We start from the raw sequence: 27,916 nt of genomic DNA, 5'->3' as shown, positions 1-27,916 counted from the left end.
ACTGCTTCACCGTGTGCGGTTGTGCGCTAACGGGCTGCGCGGTGAACCCCTGTTGGGCGCGCTGCTTGCTCTGTAGCTGCTGGACGCGACCCCGTGCAGGCTGCCTACTTGCTTTGGGCCACGGGCCAGCTTCTGGCCTGTCCACTCCCGTGGGAGCTGCCTCTGGTCTGGCTGCCTTGGACTGGCCCATGCGGAGGAGTGCTCCTGCAGCAAGCCGTGTGGGCCTTGGGCTGCTCGTGTGTGGCCAAGCTGGGTCAGCTGCCTTGCTTGGCAGCTCGTGCTGCTTTCCGGAGCCCCGACGGTGGATCCGTGGGTAAAGATTAAGATCCGCCCCAAACCCGTTAGATTTCGGGTATCCGAACCCGAAAATCTATGGGCATAAACTAAAACCCAAAACCGAAACCCGAAATCCGAAATCCGCGGATATCCGCCCCAAACCCAACCCACTGCCATCCTTACCCCGGCTCCGGCATCATCACTGTAGATCACTGTTCATCACTGTAGCGCGAAGCCGGAGGAGCCAGTGAAACCCGGCTTCAGCAGCTTCACCGGTCTCTCAGTGAAAGCCGGTGCGTTTCAGCTCCGTGCTACAGTGCCGCGGCACTGTAGCACGGAGCCGGAGCCGTCCGGGTGAAGCCCTCCCAAAGGGGCCCTTAGTTGCGCTGTGTAAAAATTTTTAAAATGACATTTTTCTACATTTGAAGTACTAAACATAGACTAATCACAAAATAAATTACAGAACTCGTCTGTAAATCGCGAGACGAATCTAATGAACCTAATTAATCCATCATTAGAGATTGTTTAATGTAGCAATTTAGCGTCTAATTATGGTCTAATTAGGTTCATTAGATTCGTCTTGCGATTTACAGGCAAACTGTGCAATGCTTTTTTTATTTTGTCTAGAATTAATTCTCCATGCAGGTGTCGGAAAAGAATTTTGAATTTTGAATTTTGCAACTAAACAAGGTGAAGTTAACATTTTGTACTATAGTAGAGCGTGCCCCGTATCGAGTCTACATCAAAATTACTCCATTGCAGTGAATGCAGATAGGCACTTAATTTTGGCTGTGTTTAGTTCCCCATTTTGGAGTGCCAAAATACGCTATAGCACACTGTAGCACTTTCGTTTGTATTTGATAATTATTGTCCAATCATTGACTAATTAGGCTCAAAATGTTCTTCCCTCAAATTAGAATCAAACTGTACAATTAGTTTTTGGTTTTATCTATATTTAGTACTCCATGCACGTACCGCAAATTCGATGTGATGGAGATTTTTTTTTTGAATTTTAGACTTTTGGGGCAACTAAACACAGCCTTTGTTTTCCCTTTCAAACCATGATCTCACACGTGTGATGGGAGAATCAATCTCTGCATCTAGGCATGCAGGGATCACATCTGAAGATTTTTTTCCCTGTTTGCATGGTTTCATTTTTCATATTTTTCCTCTCCATTTCAAACTACTGCAGAACTTCTCAATTATTGCTCGTGCGTTACATAGGTGGAGTGGATAGGCACAAAAATTGTTGTAGCGTGCTCAAAGTTCTTGGCTTTCTTGGTCCTTGTTTGGATGTGAAGCCAGACAAAGTAAAATCATTTTCTTTTAAAAGGAGGGTTAGTGGATACTGATCCTCTCCCACGTCGACGTAGGAGCAAATGATTTGACAGAGACTTGGCGAGGAGGAGGATTTATGTTGGTGTGTGCGACAAACTGACAGCACGCAACAGGGAACATTGTAGAATACAGCGACGTCCGAGCTTGGGCTGTGTTCACTTCCCACAAAATTCCCCAAAATCCAAACTTTCCATCACATCAAAATCACATCGAAACATTAAATATAGCAAATGACCAATGCATGAAGTATTAAATGTAGGTAAATAAAAAAACTAATTGCATAGTTTTGATGTACGTTGCGAGACGAATCTTTTGAGCCTAGTTAGGTTATGGTAGGATAATATTTATCACAAACAAACGAAAAGTGCTATAGTGTGCTACAGTATCCGATGTGATTTTTCTCTCACTTTTTCATGGATCTAAACACAACCTTGCTCTGTTTGCACAAGTGTCGCAGCTCCCTGTCTCCCTGAATCACACGTAGTAATCTGGTCTGCACGGCGTGCCGGCGACGGTGACGAAGGGGGAGAGGTTCACAACGTTGTTCTGGGATGTAAAATCAGGTTATCATTTTTCATCAAATGCTGTTGAATGATTTGACTGAGACCCCGGTGCAGGGATTGGTGCAGCTATGGCAGCAGGGGACATTGAAGATCAATCTTTCTTGTGGCTTCAGATGTCTTGGTGTTAGTTTGTACAAGTGGCACATGATGCATCGGCCCTGTTTGGTTCCGCACACTACTCGCGCTACAAAAAGAATTTTATATGTATGAAGTATTAAATGAAGTTTACTTGCAAAATTTTTTCACGGATGAGTGTAACTTTGCGTGACGAATCTAATGACAGTAATTAATTGATGATTGGCTACAGTAATCATCCTTTAATCGTGCGGTCAAAGACCTCATTTGATTCGTCTCGCGAAACAGCGCAGGGATTGTGGAGTTTGTTTTGTAAACTGTCTTTATTTAATAACTTTAATTATTGGTCAAAGTTTGTCTTCCATTGATTCATTTTGTAACCTGGACTGGATCTGGAACATCCAGTTCATATAAGTAGATTTTGTTTGATTTTTATTTTTTTGAAGGAATTTTAATTTTAGTTTTTGTAGGGAGAGGATGTGGTTCCAACAAGGCCCTAATTTAAAGGTAATGGGGCAGATTGCCTGAGCCCACAAAGAATCTGCTAACGAAATAAGGCTCTTTCAGCCTTCTTCGAACTTCATTGTGCCAACGAGCCCCAGACTGCAAAAGGCTGTTATGCCGCGCTTTTTTCTTTTTTTATATTTAAAAAAAAAATCAAAATTTCAAAAATATATGTCCATTTTGAAATATTTCAAAACTACCCCGGTCGCCCCATAGGGCGACAGGCCCTAAGTGTAATTTTTTTTCTTCAAATTTGCAACGAGGTCCCTAGCAAAAAAATACAAGGGGGCCTGTCGCCCCCCCCCCCAACGAGCGACAGGGGCCTGTCGCCCACCCCAGGGGCGACAGGGTCCCTCCCTCCCTATATAAGCCCTGACCGCCATTCCCTTGTCATTTGAGCCTAAAAATTCAGAAAAAAAAGAGGGGTGATGAGAAGAAAAGCGGCGAAGCTCTACCGAATTCCGCACTTGTGATCTACCGGTAACTTCCGTATGAATCAATTGATATTGTATAACAATTTAATTTAATTAGCAGATTAGCTGAATTAGATTTGGTGCTTTAGAACACTCGTTTAGTATTACAATTGGAGTACTATTACAGACTTGTTTTTAAATTAATTATGCATTAGAATAGAATTATGACAGTACCTTATTGATATTGCAGCATAAGACAATAGAATTTTGACAGTACCTATATTTCCACGCATTGATTTGGTATACGATATGTGCATTATTTAAATCATTGTTTGTCATTTGGCGCACCACACTATAGTGCCAATGTCTTCGTCAGGATCAATCTATATTCCGTGGAGCAAGTGTGAATCCACCGTACCTGAAGGAATTGATGTGCCAATGTGCTTCTGCGGTTCGTTATGTAAGTTCATGCAATCTGAGGTTTTAGAAGATGACTACGGCATGAGGTTCTTTATGTGTGAGAACTACGAATATGATCCACCTAAGCGATACGGCAAAGACCGAGTCAAGGTAGCGGGACAACATACGCTATTTTTCTGCGATGTCGAGGCCAAAACCATGCTCCTTCCACTCTTTTGGCAATGAGTACTGCTCGTCATCAGATGAGCCCTCATATTTTTCCATCTCTATTGCGGTTTGGTCTTCTGTCTCCATCTCGTCCACAATGCTATGTATCCTCTCTCTCCCTCATCAGCAAGACCTTGTGGTCCCATGTTTTGGTTCTCTGTCTCTTTTAACTCATCTTGCTCAACATAATTGGTCTCTCTTCGAATACTCGGAATTGCTTGATCTGCACCATGTTGGATTTTATTTTGCGTCTTCTCCCGAATTTGAATAAGAATGGCCAGAGGCCACCTACGCTCTAGAGCTGCTTGCATGTACTTCTGCCAGTCATCAGTGCTGTGTATCATCATCAATTCCCATAAATCACTTTCTACCTCCCAATTAACAAGAGACTGGACGGTCATCACATGTGTCAACGGATCAACACGGAACCCACGTTGCAGCCACTTACATATGGAATCAAAACTCCTTTCCAGAGGTTTATCTATGGCGCTAGGTGTGCACTTAAAGACAGAAAGGTCTACTCCATTTGGCCCATAGAAAATATTGTAGTCACCATAAAATACTTGAAACTGCATCTTGCTCGACATATCTGTATATCACAGAATACTTATCGAGTTATACTCTTTACTTCACTACCTTATTCAATAATCCGTAAAAACTAAGTATGGAATTCAACTACAACGTATAAGAATTCATAACTACGTGATGACACTCAAATTCTATTCTAAATCGTAATTAATTTATAAACACGTCTCTAATAGTACTGCAATTGTAATAATAAATGCGTAGTACTAATTTTCTAAACTAATTTACTACTACGTAACTAAAAACTAAAGTATCATTAAACACCTACTTAAATGGTTCTACTATAGCACTAATTAAATTAAATTACTCTATAATACCAATGAAAAAATACATAAATTAAATGTACTAACCTACAGATCACAAGTGCGAAATCCGGCATGGCTTCGCCGCTTCCCTTCTCCTCACCCTCTCTTTTTTTCTGGATTTTTGTTGGAATTTTTGGGCTCAAATGAGGAGAGAATGAGGGTAGAAGTCTTATATAGGGGAGCAAGCCCCGGTCGCCCGAGGGGGGGGGCGACACCCGAGGGGGGGCGACATGCCCCCCTGTCGCCCGCGGGGGGGGGGGGGGGGGGGCGACAGGCCCCCTGTCGAGCCTGTGGGCGGGGCCCATCGGTCGCCCGAGGGGAGGGCGACAGGCCCCCTGTCGCCCGTTGGGGGGGCGACATGCCCCCTTGCATTTTTTTGGTCAGGGATCTCGTTGCAAATTTGAAGAAAAAAATTACAATTAGGGCCTGTCGCCCTATGGGGGGCAACCAGGGGTAGTTTTGAAATATTTCAAAACGGACATATATTTTTGAAATTTTGATTTTTTAAATATAAAAAAGAAAAAAAGGCTGCTATGCCTTCTTGCTTTGGGCCTTTCCGCCTTCGTTCTCCACTGCAGCAGAGTCCCATTTTTTTCCTATAAAAGTTCAGTTTCTTTTTGGGAGGAAATTGAGTATTTATAATTGGGTAATCGCATTTGATTATTGTTCTGTTGGGTTCATTTATCCTTGTGGAAAAATCTATAATATTACACGCAGAATTTTAGAGGAACTACGAATTCATTAATATTTATTACGATACTCCTTTAGTTCATTTTTTGTTGACGAACCCGTACCCTCATACAAACTTTGACCCTTAAAACTATCAAGTCGAATCTAGGAAAATACCAGATTGTTGTATAATTTTATTATTATTTTCTTAATACGAAGCAATCAAAATAATAACAGTCAAAGTCGTATCTTCGACCTTGAAAAGTCAGAGGGAGCCTGACATACTCTAGTTACTAATTAGTGGCGTTCGTTCGTCACCCGAAATGAATTGTACACGATGCTTATCACAATTCACAACGTCGGATCATTTTATTTCTGATGAAATAAACACTGTCAACATTGCAATGCCTTTTAAAGGTCAGATCTCTCACAGCTCCCTCCATTCCAATCTTTTCTGTCGCATCTGCACGCAACAGGTAGTAGACCGGCCCAATCTCCGTCTGCTGCCGCGCATCCATGGCCGCGTCGTCGTCGTCGTCGGTGACGGTGGAGGGCGTCGTCTTGCCGCCAGTGGCCTGCCCGCCGGGCTCCAGCAGGAAGCACTTCCTCGCCGGCGGAGGTGCGTCAGCATTGTGCGTCACAGTTTTACGTTCTGTCACGTAAGTTGGTGCAGAGTATCACACAGCATGGCCGTGACATGATTAGGTGTGCGAGGACTAATGGAGGCTGAAGGCAACTTCGTCAAGATCGCGGCCATCGGCGTGTACCTGGAGGACGCCGCCGTGCCGGCGCTGGCCGGCAAATGGGCCGGCAAGACCGCCGACGAGCTCGCGTCGGACCCCACCTTCTTCCGCGACGTTTACACCGGTAAGTAGATCACGCACGCTCTCAGTCATCGGCTCACCGCCGGCCGGCGACTGGTGCTTATACGTTACGGTTTGACCATATCTCTCATGCACGCATGCAGGCGAGTTCGAGAAGTTCACGAGGGTGACGTTCATCTGGCCGAAGGCCGTGGCCGCCGAGGAGTTCGCGGCGAAGGTGATGGAGAGCCGCGTGGCGTACCTGAAGGCCACCGGCGCGTACACGGACGCCGAGGCCGCGGCCGTTGAGGAGTTCAAGGCGGCCTTCAAGAGCCATAGCTTGGCGCCGGGCGCGTCCGTCCTCTTCACCCACTCGCTCGCCGGAGTCCTCACCGTGAGTTTCCACCCGCGCACTCCGATATCATACGATGGTTTTACCTGCGGCGTTTCAATTGATTTGCTTCATCCATGATCCATCGATCCAGGTCGCCATCTCCGATGACTCGTCGGCGCCGGGCGCCGGCATCGCTGCCATAGAGAACAAGCCGCTCTGCGAGGCGGTGCTGGAGTCCATCATCGGGGAGCACAGCATCTCGCCGGCGACCAAGCAGAGCATCGCGACGAGGGTGCCAGAGATCCTCAAGGGCGGAGCGTGAATTCACAACTGTCCTATATACGGCTATACATGATCCATCAAACAGATGCTACACGCCTGCACCTGTCGTCTGCCGTGTTGTGTTAATCGTTTCAGTGTTTGTCCGTGGTGGTGAAACTTGTCTTGTTCCGATTGCGCGTGCCCATGGGCAACCTGAATACTCCGGATGCTAGCGCATACCGAAATTTAACTGTGATTACCTGTTGCAAGCTGAGGTTATGGATGTCACATGTATGATCTGAATTCTGAATCTTGGTTGCCGCCGTTGGCGGACTCTGACATACTCCATACTTGTTCCTAGATTGTGGCAATCTCTTTTGGACGTCGTTAGGAGTTATATGTGTGACTAGCAATCAAGATATTGTAAAGATAAAAAGGGGCTAGGTACGTGGTCCAAGAAGAAACAACAAGAAAAACTCATATTTTCTAAAACCGTACATGCGAATTAAAAACCGACGGTACCACTGCGTTTGAAATCTTCAAAATAATGTCACACTTCAATACATTTGGATGATTTTTTTGTGGAACATTTTTTTCAAATACAAAATAATTTTATTGTGAAATTTGAACAATTATTCCAATATGATAAAAAATATTCCGTTTCAACAACAGGTCACCCGAAAGGATTATTTCCGTCACTTTTCGCCACAAGTAGCCCTGTTAATGGATTGAGTTGAAATGAGTTTAATGGATTAGATTTTGATATGGATTGTGTTTGGGTGGATTCAAATGGGTTGTATTAGCTAATGGGATGGGGTGGGGTGGATTCTATGTAAATATGGATTAGAGTGGATTGGGATGGGCTGAAATGGACTGAAATAAAACCTCGCGTTCACATTATAAAATTTTATCGAAATTGACTGAAATTTATTGTAGATGACTCAGTATGACTAGTAACTACTCTGTGCAAAGCAGCGTGACTAGAATTACACATGGATCCCACGTCAAGAGCCGGACCCTAGAAATAAAACCTCGCGTTCACACTATAAAGTTTTATCGAAATTGACTGAAATTTGTTGTAGATGACTCAGTATGACTAGGAGCTACTCTGTGCAAAGTAGCATGGCTAGAATTACACGTGGGTCCCACGTCAAAAGCCGGACCCTAGAAATAAAACCTCGCGTTCACACTATAAAATTTTATCGAAATTAACCAAAATTTTATGGAGATGACTCAGTATAACTGACAGCTACTCTGTGCAAAACTGTGTGGCAAAATCTATACTATAATTTTTTTGAGAAACGGGTTTTTATTGAATTGTAACCATAGTTTGGCTAATAGTTTATTACATCATGAGCTGAAATGTTTGGGTTGGATTGGTTTACGGTGGTGGTGGTTTGAAATGGTGTGGATAATATTAATTTCTCTAATGAAAATAGATTGGTGTGGATTTAATTTGGTTTCCAACCCATTTGCAAGGCTAGCCACAAGTGCAGCCGCCCGCACATGACCCAACAGCCAAATGCTGCTGTATCCTGAGTTTCGAGGCCTTGTCAAAAGGAACACAACAAAATGAACGAAATCAAAAGCAAATGCCAAAAGGCCGGAGCCACACAGAAATAGAGGCCCATATAGCCCACAGTCGTGAACAGAGAGGGGACTCTTGGAAGAAGGCAGCAATGGCGACGAGGTGTGTCGCGATTCTTCCCCTCCTCTCCGCATCCAGCGCCGCGGCGGCCAGGGCGCAGCCTTCCCCACCAGCCGCCGCGCCCCGCCGCTTCCGCAAACGCCTTTCGGTCGCCACAGGCGGGGAGCAGCAGCTCATCACGGCGCAGGAGCCGGCCCAGGGTGAGTTATTGGTTCTTGCTGATGCTTGTTATCAAATTCACTTGATTATTGATTATGCAAAGCGGAGATCTCTTGCTCTGTATGAATAGTATTCAGGTGAATAAGTGTTCTGGTGATAGATGGTTACTGGTTGATTTCTGAATTCGGTCTCTTAATTGGGCCTGCTGTCCAAGAGACCGAGAACCTTGTTGCAACATATAATTGTGCGGTTAGCTCAGCACTAACTCTAGGAGCTATTTGAGTCCTGGATCCGAAGTTGCAGATCCAATTTCGTGGCTGCTCCTCTTTGCCAATAATGGAGAGCAAGGACCCATAGTGTCCCATTTTGACGTTCATGCTTTGGGGCATAGATATCAATGATTTTTTTTTGCATTGTCTATATTATGTTCAGAATAACACTTTGAAATTGTTCCATGGAGCTTCAGCTGGTACTCTGTATAAATTGTGACCGCCTTACCTACTCAAATTTAGCAAGGTTACTGAACAAAAATAGTGCTCAGTGCTCACAGGCATAATGCACACTTTTTGTCGACATTGTTGGCTCCTACTAGAATTTATTTGTATCTTATTAATTTAGAGAGTTCCAGGGACTAAAGCATACAACAGGGTGCACTATACCATTTTTGCTAAACAAAAACAGGCGTTGGCTACTATTCAGTGCTCACAGGCATGCACTTTTTTCGTCCACATTGTTGGTTCTTACTAGAATTTATTTGTATTCTATTCTTTTAGAGAGTTCCAGGGACCAAAGCATACAACAGGGTGCACTATACCATTTTTGCTGAACAAACGGGCGTTTGTTACTATTAGTGCTCCCAGCTCACCTTTGCTACCAATATGGAGTGTCAGATTGGACAGCATGGTGCACCATCCATCTGATATAGCCTTTTTGGTCTTGACACCATATCTTCCAGCTTTTCCATCCGGTGCTTACATGCCTCGAGGTGTTGTGTTGGGCAGAGCAGCATGCCAGCATTTAACCCTTGAACACTGGGATCACCTAGCGTCAAACCATCCTCATGTCCCACCAAATTCCTTTCTGAAAACAAAAATGGTTCCTGGGCTTCCACAGACCCCACAGAGCAGCAGAGCCTAAAATCGAGAGCAGCATGATTTTTATCACAAATTCAAAATGTGGCTCTTGATTCAAAGTAAACTATAGCTTGCAAATTGACAACTTCGGCTAAGCAGAACCACATTTATTTTGCTACGACACACTCAAATAAGAGGTGGATAATGCCTTCTTTTCTTTCACAACAAAAGAAATCAAGTTTCATCTTCTACTTTCCTCCTCTTAGCTAAGTTAATATGAGCACCCACAAGAAAACATGTACACTGGGGTAGCTTCCGCACTCCTGGCGTAAACACAGGAGTGAGGCCCCTGAAATGGATGATTCTATACAAGGATTGGGAAAAATACACCCCTGAGGAGGTGCACTGCCAGATCAGAGTGTCCTCCTCTTCCTCTCCCGTGAACACTAATGTCGATGCTATCGCCTCCCATTTCCATCTGATGTAGCGTACATCTCAGATTGGTTTCATCCCAGACATATGCGTATCCCCTGCCAAGCGAGATGAGCACAGCCAATAATAATGATGCAAAGTGCTTAGCAGGTCTTCACCTCTCTGTACAACACAACTGTTAGTAACCTAATTTGCTACTGCCATGGAATATTCAGCATTCTCGTGGCTACCTACAGACATAAACATGTATATTTCTATCAAACTTCCATTGACTAGCTTTTGTCTAAACAAAATTGCTGCCCGATCTTCCATGCAGAACCTGATTATGGAGTTGTTAGCCTTCATCATGTTGGGATTCTGTGTGAAAATCTTGAAAGGTCAATGGCGTTCTACAAGGACCTCCTAGGTGAGTTAGCTGTCTGTTTTATATGTTGTATACTTCTTTTGTTCTGCAGTTCGTGCTTGTAAAGCAAACTGATGCATTGGTCAATCAGGTCTTAAGGTGAATCCTGCTAGGCCAACTGACAAGCTTCCATACAGAGGTGCTTGGCTCTGGGTTGGTTCTGAGATGATCCACTTGATGGAGCTGCCAAATCCTGATCCTCTGACAGGACGCCCAGAACATGGTGGGCGCGATCGTCATACCTGTATAGCAATAAAAGATGTGTTGAAGCTGAAAGAAATATTTGACAAAGCTGGTATGCCTGAATCTTTACTTTCCATGCCTGCTGCTTATTCTTTCTGCTTGTACTGTTGATGAAATAACTATACAGATTAAGCAATGTTATTTGAGTCAAAACTGATAAGAATAGCCTATTAATATTGCTGGCTTGCTAAATTAAAATCATGCTTAGGAAAAAAAAAGGTTCCAGTAAAAACTCGGACATGATTTTAGGCAACCATTTTGTTACAACATTGTTGGCTATTCAGAAGTAGCTATAATTTTACAGTAAACTCGGTAATGATGTTTTGGTAGTCGTCTGTTCAACAGACCTCGTATGATCTCAGTAAATTAGATCCATGTGACTTTATTTTCTGTTCCGTTATTGTATAACATGAGATTCATGTTTCAGTTTCTACGTAGAACTTGTCTCTGATGTACCAGACGTCCAGACATTACCTCTTTTCTACTTACCTTTTCTTTTTGGACTTTGAGTCCTGTAAAAACTAATGTACTTTATCCCCTTTTCAAAAAGTTGGAAAAGGTCATGCAGCGGGGAACTCCCCCATAGTTTCCAGCCAAAAAAAGGCTTCTATTAGATACTGACCGTCAGTCAGAACAACAGTATCACCATTCCTTTACCGGCCACCTGAAAATCTGATGGCTTTACTACTAAACTGAAATGCAGGAATCAGCTACACACTCAGCAAATCTGGGCGCCCAGCAATCTTTGCAAGAGACCCAGATGGGAACGCATTGGAGTTCACCCAAGTATAGCAACTGAAAGATGCCTTTTTTCTGCTAGAACATCTCATAGCCTTACTCTTGTCAGGTACACTATACCTAGATGTCTTAGACCTTGCCGCTGGCCTTGCTTGAAGCTACCAAGACCAGGCAGGGGAATATAGCTTGTACATATGACATCAATCAAGTATCTGAGGTTTCATGGTAGCAATTTGTATCTCCAGATACAAGCATTCTAAATGTCACCATTGGCGGGAAGCTTCATCTACCTTTTCCAACGGTGTGACACTGACATTAATATGTTCACATCATAATTCAAGCTGTTCCTGATCTCAACTACGTTTGTGCTTCATTGTACTATACGCAATCAGTCCCATTACATTCTCCCAATCCAACAAAAAGACAACGGTGACCTCAGATAGGCATGGCCATTCCCCATTCCCCACTCCCCAGTCCAAAGGAAATACGCTGCCTAGCTAGCTCAGGAAGAGCATGTCATACTCGCGGTTACATGATAGAAAGATAATTAATATTGAGTTCAATACAGTTTGTGCTCTCTAGCCCTTGTGTTTGTCAATAACAAAATAAACTAGATGTGCTAGCTTGCAGTTTGAATTTTAATTCTAAAAAAATTGATTATGACATAATCTAAGACTCTGCAAAGTGATACTCCTATCTCGAATTATCTATGTTATATATTATTCGCATCTTAGGGAAAGCATCGCCCCTACTCCCTCTGTTCTTTTTTATATGACACCGTTGACTTTTATCTTTAACTTTGACCAATATTATTTAATTAATCAGTTAGTTAAATGAAGTGAAATGAGTACTTTTATGTCTATTATCAAGAGTCTCTTGAATCTAACTTGAAGATTTGGCTATTTGCATAAATATTTGTAGAAAAAACGAATAGTTAAACGAAGAAAAAAAGTCAATGGTGTCATATATTTAAAAACGTAGGGAGTATTTATTTTCAACCAATACGAGCAATCCAGTGATGACATGGAAAACTAAAATACTTCCCATCAAATTTTAAAGCTACTGGATTCCAGGGAAAAGGAAATCCCTGGTGTCTGGCGCGGCAATGCCACGCCCTGGGATTTCTTTGCAGTAATACTCGAAGTGCCGTTGGGCTTTGGAGGAATTGTACTGCGCCTTAAGTATTGTGGGCTTAGTGCTTAGTAGGTTGTGGACGGCAAGTGCCTGGCCTGGCCTGCTCACTTCTTTCTTCTTCCGTGTGTGCGCATGGCTTTCGTCAAAGGCCCAGCCCAACCAAACTTCGCACGAAGGCAGTGAAGATACTACTAGTCATCAGCAACAAAACAAACGAAGCGCCACATGGACAATCGGACATGGGCATGGCCGTGGCGTGTCGTCCTCGGACCCTAGTACTAATGCCGTATTTAGATGTTTTGCAAAAATTTTTTTGCGATGGAATCTTTTTAATTTGAAGTACTAAATGAAGTCTATTTATAAAACTTTTTGTACAGATGAGTTGTAAATCGCGAGACGAATCTAATGATGCTAATTAATTCATGATTAATCAATAATTAGCGGATGGTAACTGTAGCATCACTGTTGCAAAATCATGGATTAAATAGGCCCATTAGATTCGTCTCGCGATTTACAGCCCATCCATGCAAAAATTTTTGTAAATAGACTTCATTTAGTACTCCATGCATGTGTCGAAACATTCGATTTGACGTTTTTTTTTGCGTTTACGGGGAACTAAACAGGGCCTAAATACTAGTAGCCACTCGATAGGTCTTGTTTGGTTCCGCAAGAATTCTAGCGTGCACGTTTTCCGAAAAGTGTACTAAATAAAGTCTATTTACAAAACCTTTTTAGGAATGAGTGTAACTTTTCGCGACGAATCTAATGACGGTAATTAATCGATGATTGGCTACAGTGATGCTGCAGTAACCATCTTCTAATCGTGTGGTCAAAGGCCTCATTAGATTATTCAGGGTCACTAGCACGGGGGTTCTGAAGTTGGTTTTGTAAACTGGATTTATTTGACACCGTAATTAGCGGTCAAAGTAACGGGGACAAAACCAAACAAGATCATGATATACAATTCATTCAGGACGCAAGCAAACTTGAATATACCCATAACAGCATACTCTTAGCTAATATTGGATTGACTACACTACATGTTCTGCTGGAGAACCAATCTTTTTCTTTAAACAAGATTACACTGCACGGGAAGCCTAACGACTCGCGGTGGGTGCGGATTTATTCAGCAACTTGAGGTTGAGGACGTTGCAGAGTTATAAGCTACTCCATCTGTTTTAAATTAAATTATTAGTTGTTTTAGTTTTTCTAACTATATAAATTTTGCTATGCATTTAGACATATTATACATTTAGATGCACAATAAAAATTATACATCTAGAAAAACCAAAACGATTAATAATTTGGAACAAAGGGAATGTAGTCTAAATTTTGACAGTTTGTGACTCGGGGACAGGGCTGCTCACTTCAATAGGTTACCGTAGCATTGTAGAATGGACACTTAGAACACAATCCTAGAAAGGGAAGATCCCAGGAAGAAAAGACTAGATAAATCAATCGTCGATTTATATGCCCAAGATTTACCAGGTGCCCTGGACACTGTCCTTAAAAATATGCTAATGTACTCCACCTCAGTCACATGGAGTGCGTTTCACCTCCCCAAAACGCAGAGCACAAAAACTGGCGGGCGGTGGTTAAATGCTCCCGCGAACTGGAACGGAAAAGGCTCGACCGTTCCGTTGCGTCGCGCCTTCCCCGCTCCGAAGCCCGCCCCGCCGCACTACCTGTTGCCAAGCTAAGCAAACCGAAGCTTGCTCCCAGCTGTCTCCAGCCTTTTTAACCCGCCATCACAGCGCAATTAGTTTACTCTCAGCCTCTGACCTCCAACTTACTAGTATACCCTAGCAAAGATAGGCGGCAGGCAGGCGGGCCTGCGCGGTGCGCGCATAGAAAAGCGCTTGAAAACAAAAAGGAAATCGGGGGAGAGTGCGAGTGGAAAAGGAGGAGGAAACAGTTGCAGCTCGCCGCGGCGAGAAGTGAGGGGCGTGGGAGAGTAGAGCGGGGCTGGGGCTGGGGTCGGGGTCGGGCATGGATAGCGAGATGGCGGAGGAGGCGCCGGCCGGGGCGCGCGGCGGGGCTGGGCAGCTGGCGGCGGTGGCGGAGGAGGAGGGCGAGGGCGCGGCGGAGGAGGTGGCGCCGGTGGTGGGGTCCACCAAGACCATGGAGCGCGTCGCGGCGGCGAAGAAGTTCATCGAGGACCACTACAAAACGCAGATGAAGACCCTGCAGGAGCGCAAGGAGAGGTACTGGAATCCCAACCCCTCCTCAGGATTTCCTTACCGGACGAGGAACCCGAGCTCGTAGAGTACGACCGCCTGCGATTCGGATAGATCTCGCGTGGGGGTGCGCCGATCGGTCTCGAGCTGCGAGATGAGGGTTTGGGGGTAGCTTCTGTATTCTTGGAGGGGATGCTTGGGGGGGGGGGGGGGGAGGGTTCCAGCTGCGCGTTCTCCTGGATTGGTTGTGGTTCGGGAGCATGTCGTTGTGCTTGGTTGTAGAATGTGGCTCTAGGTTCTGCGAGTGCTGTGGTTTGGGACGTGAGTGGTGGGATTTTGTAGTATGGATTCAGTGGATGAGGGTGTTGTGCGTTGCTGCAGTGGAGCTTAAGTAGATAGTGGCTTTGCGGAGTCCGAATTGCTTGAGCTTGATTTAGCTAAAATCAGTATGGCGGTTGGCTTGCCATAATCGGAATAAAGCATCGGGCCGTTAGTGGGAGCATGCAAAGAAACGAGGTTTGCGTTATGGCAGCTTCCTCAATTTTAGGGGGAAGGGACACACGGCGATTGACGTGTGCTCTGACGTTCTATACGTTAGCATGCTGGCAGTTGGCATTGGAGGTTGGACAGGATGTGAATAGGTTTTCGTGTGTGACACGTGCTTGGATTCCTGTGGGGATGCTGGGGTTGAGGCTTCTAGCTGCGGATTTGGCTGGATTGTCAAGTGAATCGAGGGGTCCGACCCTTGAGAGGGTTTGGGGGCAGACTTTATGCTTATGCTCCTGTTGGGTACCTGGGGGATGAGGATTTGAACTGCGCATTCAGCAGGATTGGCTGTGGTTCAGAAGTCTTTCATGGTGCTTGGTTGTAAAATGTCGCTCTAGGTTCTACCAGTGCTGTGCTTTGGAGCATGATTGGTGGGATGATGTAGTATGTATTCAGTGGATTGAGGTGTTGTGCGTTGCTGCAGTGTAGCTTAAGTAGGTTGTGGCTTTGCGGAGTCCAAATTACTTGAGCTTGATTTGGCTAGCATCAGTATGGCGGTTTTTGGCGGGCCTGCCATAATCGGAATAAAGCTGCGGGCCGTTAGTGGGAGCATGCAATGAAACGAGGTTTGCATTTATGGCAGCTTCCTCAATTTTTGGGGGAGGGGAGACGCGGCGCTTGATGTGTGCTCTGATGTGCTATACGTCAGCATACGGTGGCATTTTAGAATTTGGACATGGTGATATGAATAGGTCTTTCATGTGTGGCACTGGCACGTGCTATACCTGTATGTGCGTATTCCTGTGGTGATGCTTCTGTTTGTGGTGGTGGGTGGGGGTTGGGTAGCTGTGTATTTGGCTGGATTATTAAGTGAATCGCAGGGTCCAATCTGTGAGGAGCCTGTATGCTTGTGCTTATGCGGGGATGACCGGGGGATGATGATTTGAACCTCACATTCAGCTGTACTGGTTGGAAGCCTTTCATGGTTCTTGGTTTTAGAATGTCACTCTATGTTCTACTAGTGCTGTTCTTTGGGGCATGAGCATAACTGGTGGGATTTTGTAGTATGCATTCAGTGGATTGTGGTGTTGCTTGTTACTACAGCAGAGCTAAAGCATATTGTGGCTTTGAGGAGTGTGGAGTCCGAATTGTTTTAGCTTGACTTAGCTAGAATCAATATGGTAAGTTTTGGAGGGCTTGCTATTATTGGAAGAAGATTGCGGGCTGTTTGTGGGAGCATGCAAAGAAATGAGGTTTGCGCATATGGTCACTTCCTCACTTTTGGGGAGGGGGGACACATGGCTCCTGACGTGTACTCTAATGTGCTATACATTAGCTTTCGGTGGCATGCTGACAATTTGGGTTGGAGGTTGGTCATGAAGATGTGAATATGTCTTCATGTGTGGCATGTGCTATACATGTTACAACTCCTGTGGGGATGCTGAGGTGATGCTTTTAGTTGCACATTTGGCTGAATTGTAATGTGAATCGAGGGGTGCAATCCGTGAGGACAGAGTTTGGGGGTAGCCTGTATGCTTAAGCTCCATTAGGGGTGCTGGGGGATGAGGATTCGAATTGCACATTTAGCTGTAGTCGCACGGATGCCTTTCAATGAACTTGGCTGTAGAATAGGTTATATTAGTGCTGAACTTTGGCATGATTGGAGGGATTTTGTAGTATGTATTCAGTGGATTGACCTCTGTATTGTTGTTGCTGTCTAATCTGATTGTGGTTTTGTCAAGTCTGAGTTGTTTGAGCTTGACTTGTCAGTTAGAATCAACATGTTAGTTTATATAGGGCTTTCCATCATTGAATAAAGTTGCAGGCCGTTTGTGGTAGGACGCTAAGAAATAAAATTTGCACCGCGCTTGCTTATGGCCATTTACTCGCGAGAGGTGTGCTTTTGGTGGCATGCTGACAACTGGTGTTGAATATGGTAATGTGAATAGGCTTTGGATCTTTCCTTTTGTACCTTTTTTTGGACTATGAATACCTTTCCAGGTTTATTACTTCGTTTCAAAGTTTTATCTTTCACTATTTCAAGTCCATTACTGGTTATCTCCATACTTAATGAACTTGAGCATATTGTATCATTTGTGTCTGTAGGCGATTGGTTTTGGAACAACAGCTAGCTTCTTCACAAGTTCCCAGGGAGGAGCAGATAAACTTAATAAAGGATCTGGAGAGAAAGGAGACTGAATACATGAGACTCAAAAGGCATAGAATCTGTGTGGATGACTTTGAGATGCTGACTATCATTGGAAGAGGCGCTTTCGGGGAGGTTTGCGCATTCCAATTTCTGCAAGCATGCTCATGATTTATTTTCTGTAGTTTCATCTTTCTGGCCATGATAATCTTCATATGCTGTTGTGTCACTCAGCTACATGTAACAGTTCCTTGGTCTATAACCTCTCCGTAACACCTGTTGTATACAATACAACTGCTGTTTTCCATAGTCTGACTCGTATCCCTTGCGTTGATATCTTAACTTTTGCTATTCTCACAGGTCCGATTATGTCGCGAAAAGTCCTCCGGCAACATTTATGCAATGAAAAAGCTAAAGAAGTCTGAAATGCTTGTTAGGGGTCAGGTAAGGCAGAGGACTCTAACATCACTTATTGTTGCTTTTTTTTTGTTACCACAGATATGGTATTCAATTAATTAATATTTATTTTCTTATTTTGATGTTATTTGATATAGCACTTGTAATTATCTGTGGTAACAGTGGCATCATCATCATCATGAGAATATTGACCCTTTTGTTTAACTACTTGGTGTTTTGCTGAATCTGTTACATACTTTGTAGTGACAAACTGCTTTGTCATGGTTTCTTAGTTTTATAATTGACAAAAAATTATGCGTTCCAAAATTTACAAAAGGAAACTTAGCAAAAGTATTTTTTTTGGGATCGAGTTGTTTTCAGTTTTTGCGGTCCCTATTTGTTAATATAGACTTGGTATGTTATTTCCAGCTTGATTATTTTTTGTCTGTGTTCGTTATAACGTTTACTAAGGGTGTACTGAGGTATGCCATCCAAAACCACAAGGAAATATGTATTTTGAACTTTATAACTGTTGAGCACTAATTAGGCTTAATTAACATGGTGTAGTGATACTGATACAAAAGTGGATTTCAATATACAATGGTTTTCTAATAGGTAAGAATATCTTTAGGAAAATCTAGGGTAAAGTTTAATTTTAAAGACCATCCTAAGTCAAATTGCGCCTTATAAAAATGGATGAGTATTTGGTATGTTTATTTGTTTTTTTTTCTTGTCTTATCGAGCACCGCATAAGAAGAGTGACAAGTGTGACCCAAAACCAGTTTGGGTTCATGCCTGGAAGGTCGACCATGGAGGCGATTTTCCTAATACGACAATTGATGGAGAGATATAAGGAGCAGAAGAAGGACTTGCACATGGTCGTTATTGACCTCGAGAAGGCATATGACAAAGTACCGAGAAATGTCATGTGGTGGGCCTTGGAGAAGCACAAAGTCCCAACTAAGTACATTACCCTCATCAAGGATATGTACAAGAATGCGATGACGTTTGTCCGGATTTGTGGTGGCGACAACCACTGACTTTCCTATTAACATAGGCCTACATCAGGGGTCGGCATTGAACCCTTATTTATTTGCTTTGGTGACGGATGAGGTCATAAGGGACATACAAGGTGATATCCCTTGGTGTATGCTCTTTGCTGATGATGTGGTCCTAGTAGACGAGAGTAGAGCAGGGGTAAATAGGAAGTTGGAGCTGTGGAGACGCACGTTAGAGTCAAAAGAGTTCAGACTTAGTAGGACCAAGACCGAGTACATGATTTGCGATTTCAGCGCATCTAGGCATGAGGGTGGTGACGTTAGTCTCGATGGGCAAGTGGTGGCCCATAAGGACACTTTTCGGTATTTAGGTTCGATGTTACAAAAGGATGGCGACATTGACGAAGATGTTAGGCATAGAATCTCAGCTGGCTGGTTGAAATGGCGTCAAGCTTCTGGTGTCCTCTGTGACAGGAGGGTGCCGCAAAAGCTAAGAGGTAAGTTCTATAGGACAGCGATTCGTCCGGCGATGTTATATGGTGCTGAATGTTGGCCTACAAAAAGGCGACATGTCCAGCAACTGAGTGTAGCAGAGATGCGGATGTTACAGTGGTTTTGCGGGCACACAAGGAGGGATAGACTCCGGAACGAAGCTATTCTGGAAAGGGTAGGGGTGGCACCAACACCAATTGAGGAGAAACTTACCCAACATCGGTTGAGATGGTTTGGACATGTCCAACGGAGGCCTCCGGAGGCGCCGGTGCGTAGTGGGGTGCTAAAACGTGTTGATAAGGTAAAGAGGGGTAGAGGTAGGCCTAAACTGACTTGGGACGAGTCGGTTAAGAGAGACCTTAAAGATTGGGATATCTCTGAGAAGTTAGCTTTGGATAGGAGCGCTTGGAGACTAGCTATCAACGTGCCTGAACCATGACCTTTGTGTCTTTTGGGTTTCATCTCTAGCCTACCCCAACTTGCTTGGGACAAAAGGCTATGCTGTTGTTGTTGTTGTTGTTGTTGTATTTGTTTTATCTTGTCATTGTAGTTAATATTTTTCACGTTTGTAATTAGGTGGAGCATGTTAGAGCTGAAAGAAACCTGCTGGCTGAAGTTGGTAGCCACTGTATTGTGAAACTATATTATTCTTTCCAAGATGCTGAGTACCTCTACCTTATCATGGAGTACCTTCCTGGAGGTGACATGATGAATCTCCTCATACGAAAGGATACTCTGAATGAAGATGTGGCTCGTTTCTACATTGCAGAGACTGTCCTCGCCATTGAATCCATTCATAAACATAACTACATTCACAGGTTACATCTTCTTGATCTGATTTTAATGGTTTCCAGTGTGCTCTGTATGCTTTCTCATTTTTTTTTAATTTTTTTTGGCTCATCATCGTTACAGAGATATTAAACCTGACAATCTACTCCTAGACAAGAATGGTCATATGAAATTGTCAGATTTTGGATTGTGCAAGCCAATTGATTGTTCGAAGTTGTCCACCTTGAATGAAGATGAACCAATGGCTGATGAAAACCTTAGGGAGTCCATGGATATTGATCATTCTTTATCCAATACAGCAAATGGTAGGAGGTGGAGAAGTCCAAACGAACAACTCCAGCACTGGCAGAAGAACAGGAGAAAACTGGTAGACATGTCTTTCTATTGAGTGCTTCTCTAGCTACATAAGTTCTCATTATCATAAATTCTCAAAAATAGTTACTGTCAATAATTTTTTTAACATGCTGTGTAAATGTTAATTCAGGCATTTTCGACGGTTGGGACACCTGATTACATTGCTCCAGAGGTTCTACTAAAGAAGGGATATGGAGTAGAGTGTGACTGGTATGAAGAAGTTAATATATTCACATGCTTAATTGTCTCTTGTTTTCATCCTCCAAAACTAAAAGACATAACTTTTATTTGACCTTCTGTAATCTCATTGTTTATATTTATTTTGCATGCAGGTGGTCTCTTGGTGCAATCATGTATGAAATGCTTGTTGGTTATCCACCATTTTATTCAGATGATCCAATAACTACATGCCGAAAGGTTGTTGTCTTGGCTGCCAAACAATTTTCTCCATCTTACTTTTGAGCATATTTTCAGTCTATCACTTAATAGTTTAGTTATACGTTTTTAGTTGTTATTACAGCTTAGTACAGAGCTTATAGTTAACTCCTGGATTTTATGTTTTACCAAACATTTTTATATCTGATTTTAATTAATGCCTGCTGCGTTAGAACGTAAATTTTTTTCATGGCTGAAGCACCGTAATAAGATGCAGCACTGTGTCAAATAAAATAAAATAAAATAAAAACTGTGGAAATGATACCAAATGGATTTGCTCAAGTTTGCTATAGTTTGTCAAATATTGAGAAACCTATGCTTAGAGTCTATGTATGAATGGAGAGGTTTAAAGCAAAGTTCCTTTTTCTTTAGTTCTTAACTTCCTCGATGCTGATATAACTTGAAACCCTCGACTGTTCATCTCTTTCATCAACTTATACTGAACCCATACATTTGAAACCTTGACTAAGTGTTATAACATGAGTAATGATGCACTGTCCTCCTCCTCCTAGACTCTGCTGACTATATATTTTTATTTTCTAGATTGTGCATTGGAGAAGCTATCTGAAATTTCCAGACAATCCAAAGCTGTCACTTGAAGCAAAGGATCTCATTTGTCGTTTATTGTGTGATGTTGATCACAGGATTGGCAGCGCAGGGGCAGATCAAATAAAGGTATATTTCTCATTATTAAGATCTACTGCTTACTGATGTTCATTTTGGATGATATGGCTTCCCTGATTTTATATTTTTTGTAAGGTTGTCTTTATCATTTCTGTGATCCTTTTCTTAGGCTCATCCTTGGTTTCAAGGAGTTCAATGGGACAAGCTGTATGAGATGGAGGCAGCATTCAAGCCCCAAGTAAATGATGAGCTGGATACACAGAACTTCATGAAGTTCGAGGAAGTAAGCAAATCTTTTTTTGTTTGTTTGATGCATGTCTCGTTCTTTAGATATTATCAAGCTGCATGTGGTCGAATGTGGCCTGGTCTTGTGCTTCAGGTCGCGCGTGTGTGTTTGTGTGAGTGACGCAAAGCGCCCGTGTGTATGTGTGACACAAAGCGCCCGTGTGTGTGAGTGAGAGAGTGACACAAAGCGCCCGAGTGTGTGAGGTGTGCTGAGGTCTTTATACCCTCTCCCTTGCACCTTTTTTTTTCTTTCTACTTAGTGAAATAACGCGCAGCTGCCCTGCGTGCTTGTGAAAGTGAACTGCTTATGTTTTTCTATCATTTGTATATTATACTTGCCATTTACGCCCTTCAATTCTTTTCCGCAGTCTGACCCTGCTCCAGCAAGGCCAGGTTCTGGGGCTTCAAGGAAGGTATGCACCATATACATAAGCTAACCTTAAACCACATTTGTCATTGCATTGACGTTAAATACTATGATACCAATGATAGTACATAGTTAATGTGTTCCTGTGTTTTATTCTGAAAATTGTTGTTCACATAGTTAATGTGGAGAAAAAACAGGGTATGTAAAAAAAAATCCTCTGTAGTGACCATTATCTGTAGAGAGCGATTCACTATGACGCAGTTGTTGAACTGGCTATTAGTGTTGTGATATTTAACAGAAATTTTTAGGATGGGTAAATTGTTTCGCAACTTGACAATTGGCCTTTTTTGTCTGTGGTCCTAGTTTCTGGGATGGTTCCTTTTATTCATATCAGTTTCATGTCTATGGGCATCCATAACTACATGCCATTATTTATTGCTTCATTCTGAACTCCGAAGTTCATTATCATTTTGGTATGTTCTTGCAGATGATGCTTAATTCTAAAGATCTTAGCTTTGTGGGGTATACATACAAGAATTTTGAAGCGGTGAAAGGTTTGCATCAATCAGCAGGTTTGTTACATATAGTAGCAAATAAATGCCTTGTTAAATGCACTGCCGTTGAACTGCATGGTTTTCTTTTTATGCCAATGTCATTGTGGCCCTTGTTAGCTTCCTCTCTTACCTTTGAACCATGTACACATGCAGATCTGCAGAGAAGCTCCTCGTTTACAAGGCACTCTGTTGGGTCCTCATCTGGTAGAGTATTTCATTCCATGGCTAGTTTATCAGAACTACATAAAATTCATTGGTCTATTCTTATCTTTGGATCCTTACATTCCCAGATACAGCAGACATGGACTCATCAATGGAACCGGATGGAACGGACACCCACATGCGCTCTGGTTCATCGGGAGACCCTATGGTGCCATGATCTCCCCTGCGGTTTTCCTGAAGCACCCTGTCCTACACCAGCATCAGTGCCCCTCGATGATGTGGCTGCATCTGAAGAGACCTGGCTGCTTTTATTCAGGTCCCATGCCCTTCTGATCGTTGGCGAGCACGTTTTGCTGTACAAACTAGAGGTATCTTTGCAGTGTGTTTCGAGTGAGAATCGAGAAGGGCAGTGCTTCTTGACGCTGGTTGCCCAGGTTGGCATAGTATTAGATTGTTGCCTTCCGTGTGGCAGCTCTTGACCCGTTTTAACATATAAATGAAGAGGTGGTAAACTGTGTTAGGACTTAGGATAGCCATTGTGGTTGGTTGACCTGTGCTTGTACTGTTTGATGCTCATCAGAGATCATCCGTTGGAGCTTATCCGTGAGCTGTGGCGTCTTAGCCTGAAAATGCCTAGTTTTCTTTCTCATTTGCAGGATGCCTTGGTCCGTTTGGAAATCCTTGAATTTTCGCCAGGTTCGATAGAAATTGAGCTGCTTCCTATGAAACTCCGGCACTACAAATGGGGCCAGCGGTACGAGGTCTGGGCATGGTTCCGTGCTCAGTGTAGCTAATGGTATTTCAGGTGAGGCCATTCATGTTCAAGGACAGTGGCGCCGATGCAATTCTTCCCTGATTTTTGAGACGAGGCATGGGATTTTGTTGGCTAAGTATGGACGCGCGATGCAATGCAAATAGCTGGTTCCTTCGTAGACATTTTGCCACCCACGCAGCTGGCCGGAGTCCTAGTTCAGCCAAGGCTGTGCCCGTCAGGTTGACGGAATGCATGGGCCGCCGCCCGGCGGCGGCGGTCGTCGTCAAATCACAAACGTGCCCGGACAGTAGGGGACGGCAGTTTGGCCACGAAAGGGAAACGGTACCCCTGACGTTGGCTCACGTCAGTGTCCAGGGCTGAAGTTGGGTCACTGATGCATGGATCCGGTCTCACGTATCTAGGACTGGACAGACGTCACGGTAGACTTGTCCCACGAAAGCTGTTAGCACCTGGTGTCTACGGGCCTACGGCCACAAACCCTTCGTGTAATCACTCGCTCTGTCGTGGTCACCTCTGCCGCACAACGTCAGAAGTGTACGCTCTACCGAATAATGTGAGTAGAATTTAAATAGAAGGGAATAAGTAAAAGTTACTCCGTCTGTCCCATCCATCACAAATTATTAGTCTAATTTTATATGCATAAGTTTTGAATGCACCTATTTATAAGGCAGCCCATGTCCCCATTTCGCCCACACACTTGCTCAATTGTTGCTCCACTGGCCATTGCCCCGGTAGTCTAACATGGTTTTATCTGAAACTTATGAAAAATATTTAAAATATGGCAAAATAGTTGATTTGGTCCTTCAACTTTGGTCACAGGTTCAATTTCATCCCTCATCTTTCAAAGGTGCCAATTAAATCTTTGTGGGTCTATCTGACCCCTCGTCTTTCAAAGGAGCCAATTGAATCCTTCAATTTTCACTTTGTGGGTCTATCTGATCCCTCTGTCCTACATGGCTTCCACATAGGCATGCCAAGTAAGCATGGTGAGTGGACTGATTTGAGCTAGGAGGAAAAGTGTAATACAAGGTCTTTATCGGGCTATACCAACATATGGAGGTGAAGGTAATGACTAACTTTTTAAGGGTAGGAGGAAAAATTCATTGCATATTAAATTGGTTAGTTTATCTTATGATTTATTGAATTCATATCAGTCTTGATTTTTAGTCCCTCATCTCAAATGCAAGTAAAAGATTGGCCTACAGTGGAACGGTGGAATCCGATATGCAATTTAGCTAATTTGGCATGCCTACATGGAAGCCATGTAGGGTCCAGGACCGGATTGATCCAAGAATCAAAAGTTGTGGGATTTAATGGACTTTTTGAGAGATTAGGGATGAAACTGAGCCTTGGATAGAAGTTGAAGGACTATTTCGACTGTTCTGCCAAAAAAATATGTAGATAACGAACATGAATTTGAATACATTGCAACAGAGAATTTGGTTATTACATCAATAGTAGATAATGAACCATGAAGGCAAAATAGCCACTTTGGTCCTCCAACTTTGCTCCGAGGGTCAAGTTGGTCCCTCAACTTTCAAAAAGATAAATTTGATCCCTCAACTTATGTTTTAGGTCAAATTTGTCCCTATACTGTTGTGATGCTCCATAATACCATGAGATAGATGCGAAAAGTCATTTTTACCCTTAGCTCCTTCTCATACTCAATTTCCATTATTGTATAGTTGTAATTAATCAATAATAGTTCACAATAGATTTATTATTCTGTTCACTGGTTTGATGTCTCTCATATTTGTTGAAATGCCCTTTCGTATTTAATTTAGTCTACATCATATAAGAATATCATGCACATGTTTGATTAACAGGAGAGAAAATAGCCAAGAGTAAAGATGATTTTTTAGCATTAGTCTCATAATATTATGGATCATTACATCAGTATAAGTACAAATTTGACCTAAAAACAAAAGTTGAGGGACCAAATTGGTCTTTTTGAAAGTTGAGGGACCAACTTAACCCTTGATGCAAAGTTGAAGGATCAAAGTGCCTATTTTGCCAACCATGAACAGATAATAACAGTCCTTTTGTCAGGCTTGAGATAAGGAAATAAAATAATGGATGTGTGTTATCTATTTTGTCAAAAGTTTCCCATGCTTACATATTCCATGATCCAAACTTAAATGGTTGTAAATTTGTTTGATTCCAGCTGATGTCTTCTTTTTCCTTGCAATGTAAAGGCAGTGTTTGTGTCACATGACAACCTGTTTCGAAATATCCATAGTGATGCATTGCACATGAGCAAGATTTGATACTCACATATGATTTACTGATGCAGGTTCAGTGTCAAGTTTGACTGAAATACATGGTTCTCTTTTATATATTGCGGATTAAGTTTCAACTTTGACTAAAATATTCTCAATCTTCAATTTTACTGGTATATCTCTATCACATATTATGGACATACCTGAAGTTAAAGAAACAACTCCGAAGCCATGCATTTTCTATATAATCAATTTCCTACTATATATAATCAGTTGGAAAGTTAGACTAACATATATGGGTACATCTATGCACATATGTTGGCTACAGGAGACGAGCTATAAGCCTGCATGTCACCAGATTTTTCAAGATGCTGCTAAAGAGACCTTGAACGCGACTTACCAACATGATTCAAAAGGTGTGCTATTTTAGTTGATTACACATGACGTTGACTACTGAATTTCCTTTGCTGATGCTAATTTTTATTGCTTTTGTGCTTCAGTTAGAATGGATAAGCTTTCTTATTTGTTCCCTACTTGATCCATACCATTCGCTGTAGAAAAGTTTTTGAGCTGCGTATGCATTAGGCTGATGAGTGATGACCACATGCTGCAAGATATAATCTGGAGATCTTCATCAGGTACATTGTTAGTTCCGACCGTCAAGCATTGCTTTTAGATTTACCGGGTAGATTTACTAGACACATTGTTTTCGAATTGATATAATCTTGCTTGCACCGAAGACCATTTGTGAGCTGGGAGTTGTGACATAACATTGAACATGGCGTTTCTACTCCTGAACTGAGTAGGATTTAATTTGTCCAAGCCTTGATGAGAATAATTAAGGGCACTGCCTTTGTGACTTGTGAGCCATGGTAAACAAATAGATGTACGAAAGTAAAAATGATGGATCATTGCAACTAATTCAATTAACTGATCGATTTATTTCTGTCTACTGAGTGGTGAGTGTCCTTGTCCAACTGAGAAGTTTAAGCCAAGTGGGTGTACGCTATATTTCAATAGCATATGTACCTTTTTTTATATAATTCCAAACTACGAGCTTTGAAGTAGAGATTTTCGTGTGCTATATTTGTCCTTGACATGTTTATGCTTGTTTTTTTGCTAAGATCAAACCATGTTGCTTGTGCTCCGTGTATCGCACCTGTAGCAACGCACGGGCATACACCTAGTAGAGGAGAAAATCTCGATGATCAGAATATAATATCATTTTAAATGATAAAATAAAGTACAACAAGTGCGGATAAACAGTCATTCAATGCTTCTCCCGAGGTTCCATTTACGCTCGCTCTGTTTGTTTGCTCCGATTCGATGCGGCCGTGCGGGATTTGTATTGTACTTCAGTTCTCTAATTGTGAATAAAAAGGCCAATTTGGTCTCAATGATTGTGAAACAAAAGAAAAAGGCCAATTTGGTATTGCGATGTTTATACTTTATACTAACAGGCCAGTTATAGGGTTCACCGGAATAGATCTTCTCCCTTCCATATTCTCCATCAATCAGGCTGAAAGGATGAGAGAGCTGTAGCTTCCATCGTTGAATCGCCTCTTCCACTTGCGGACATGGCATAGCACACTCCGGAGACCAAAGGAAACACAAGCACGCACACCAGGATCGTCGTCTTCAACTTCATTTCTTCGGTCCCACCGCCGCTCGCCGGACGAAGCACCAAGCCACCACCCAGGCACCCAGCGCAAGAGATCACCGAGGCAAGGAACACCAGCTTCTCTTCCCAATCTAGCAGAAGTGCAGAACGATCCAACTACCAGCTGACGTGCCTGCCTCGATTCCTGTGCACCGTGACATCACTGGAACCGCGCAATAGTCTAGGAGGATGGGATTGCTATGCTCACGTCAGGAACTAGTCCTGGGCGCTTAGCAGATTCAACGCCGCCTAATCCGCTTCCTAACCTCGAACCCAGGGCAGAGTTTCGGTGAGACCGGCTGCATTATCGCTCGTCAAACTAAATTAGGCTCCAATCCTGCCGTGGAGGGAACAAAATCCGAGCAAAGCCAGGCCAGTGACAAACAGCGACGCCACACCAGCTGGCTCACGTAC

General features: G+C 43.0%; 3 protein-coding genes across 3 annotated transcripts; all 3 read left to right on the top strand.

Annotated features, from left to right (window-relative positions):
• Positions 1-5,871: 5,871 nt before the first annotated feature.
• Positions 5,872-7,047, top strand: LOC120667550 (chalcone--flavonone isomerase-like). Its single transcript, XM_039947604.1, has 4 exons — positions 5,872-5,974; positions 6,061-6,222; positions 6,323-6,552; positions 6,644-7,047. Exons 1-4 carry the CDS (start codon positions 5,872-5,874, stop codon positions 6,812-6,814), a joined length of 666 nt encoding a protein of 221 aa, XP_039803538.1. The 3' UTR covers positions 6,815-7,047.
• Positions 7,048-8,348: 1,301 nt separating this feature from the next.
• Positions 8,349-11,806, top strand: LOC120664323 (uncharacterized protein YwkD-like). The gene is made up of 4 exons (XM_039943480.1): positions 8,349-8,601; positions 10,382-10,471; positions 10,560-10,763; positions 11,415-11,806. The coding sequence occupies exons 1-4, from the start codon at positions 8,433-8,435 to the stop codon at positions 11,501-11,503; spliced, it is 552 nt and encodes a 183-aa protein (XP_039799414.1). The 5' UTR covers positions 8,349-8,432; the 3' UTR covers positions 11,504-11,806.
• A 2,495-nt stretch (positions 11,807-14,301) lies between these two features.
• Positions 14,302-23,478, top strand: LOC120664322 (serine/threonine-protein kinase 38-like). The gene is made up of 13 exons (XM_039943479.1): positions 14,302-14,787; positions 17,353-17,527; positions 17,753-17,836; positions 19,855-20,096; positions 20,191-20,434; positions 20,552-20,631; positions 20,754-20,838; positions 21,400-21,531; positions 21,650-21,763; positions 22,134-22,178; positions 22,620-22,704; positions 22,840-22,890; positions 22,977-23,478. Exons 1-13 carry the CDS (start codon positions 14,573-14,575, stop codon positions 23,063-23,065), a joined length of 1,641 nt encoding a protein of 546 aa, XP_039799413.1. The 5' UTR covers positions 14,302-14,572; the 3' UTR covers positions 23,066-23,478.
• The last annotated feature ends 4,438 nt before the right edge of the window (positions 23,479-27,916 follow it).

The sequence above is a fragment of the Panicum virgatum genome, chromosome 3N (assembly GCF_016808335.1).
Source record: "Panicum virgatum strain AP13 chromosome 3N, P.virgatum_v5, whole genome shotgun sequence".
In the NCBI taxonomy this organism is placed as follows: Eukaryota; Viridiplantae; Streptophyta; class Magnoliopsida; order Poales; family Poaceae; genus Panicum; species Panicum virgatum.
This window is presented reverse-complemented; position numbering and strand designations above follow the sequence as displayed.

Excerpts from the sequence above, each read along its gene's own strand:
- LOC120664322 (XM_039943479.1), top strand. The coding sequence starts at position 14,573 with ATGGATAGCGAGATGGCGGAGGAGGCGCCGGCCGGGGCGCGCGGCGGG. Across the intron at positions 20,632-20,753 it reads TATGGAGTAGAGTGTGACTG|GTGGTCTCTTGGTGCAATCA; the intron begins GTATGAAGAAGT and ends TTTTGCATGCAG. Across the intron at positions 22,705-22,839 it reads AGGTTTGCATCAATCAGCAG|ATCTGCAGAGAAGCTCCTCG; the intron begins GTTTGTTACATA and ends GTACACATGCAG.
- LOC120667550 (XM_039947604.1), top strand. The coding sequence starts at position 5,872 with ATGGCCGCGTCGTCGTCGTCGTCGGTGACGGTGGAGGGCGTCGTCTTG. Across the intron at positions 5,975-6,060 it reads GCACTTCCTCGCCGGCGGAG|GTGTGCGAGGACTAATGGAG; the intron begins GTGCGTCAGCAT and ends TGACATGATTAG. Across the intron at positions 6,553-6,643 it reads CGCTCGCCGGAGTCCTCACC|GTCGCCATCTCCGATGACTC; the intron begins GTGAGTTTCCAC and ends CCATCGATCCAG.
- LOC120664323 (XM_039943480.1), top strand. The coding sequence starts at position 8,433 with ATGGCGACGAGGTGTGTCGCGATTCTTCCCCTCCTCTCCGCATCCAGC. Across the intron at positions 8,602-10,381 it reads GGCGCAGGAGCCGGCCCAGG|AACCTGATTATGGAGTTGTT; the intron begins GTGAGTTATTGG and ends TCTTCCATGCAG. Across the intron at positions 10,472-10,559 it reads GTTCTACAAGGACCTCCTAG|GTCTTAAGGTGAATCCTGCT; the intron begins GTGAGTTAGCTG and ends TTGGTCAATCAG.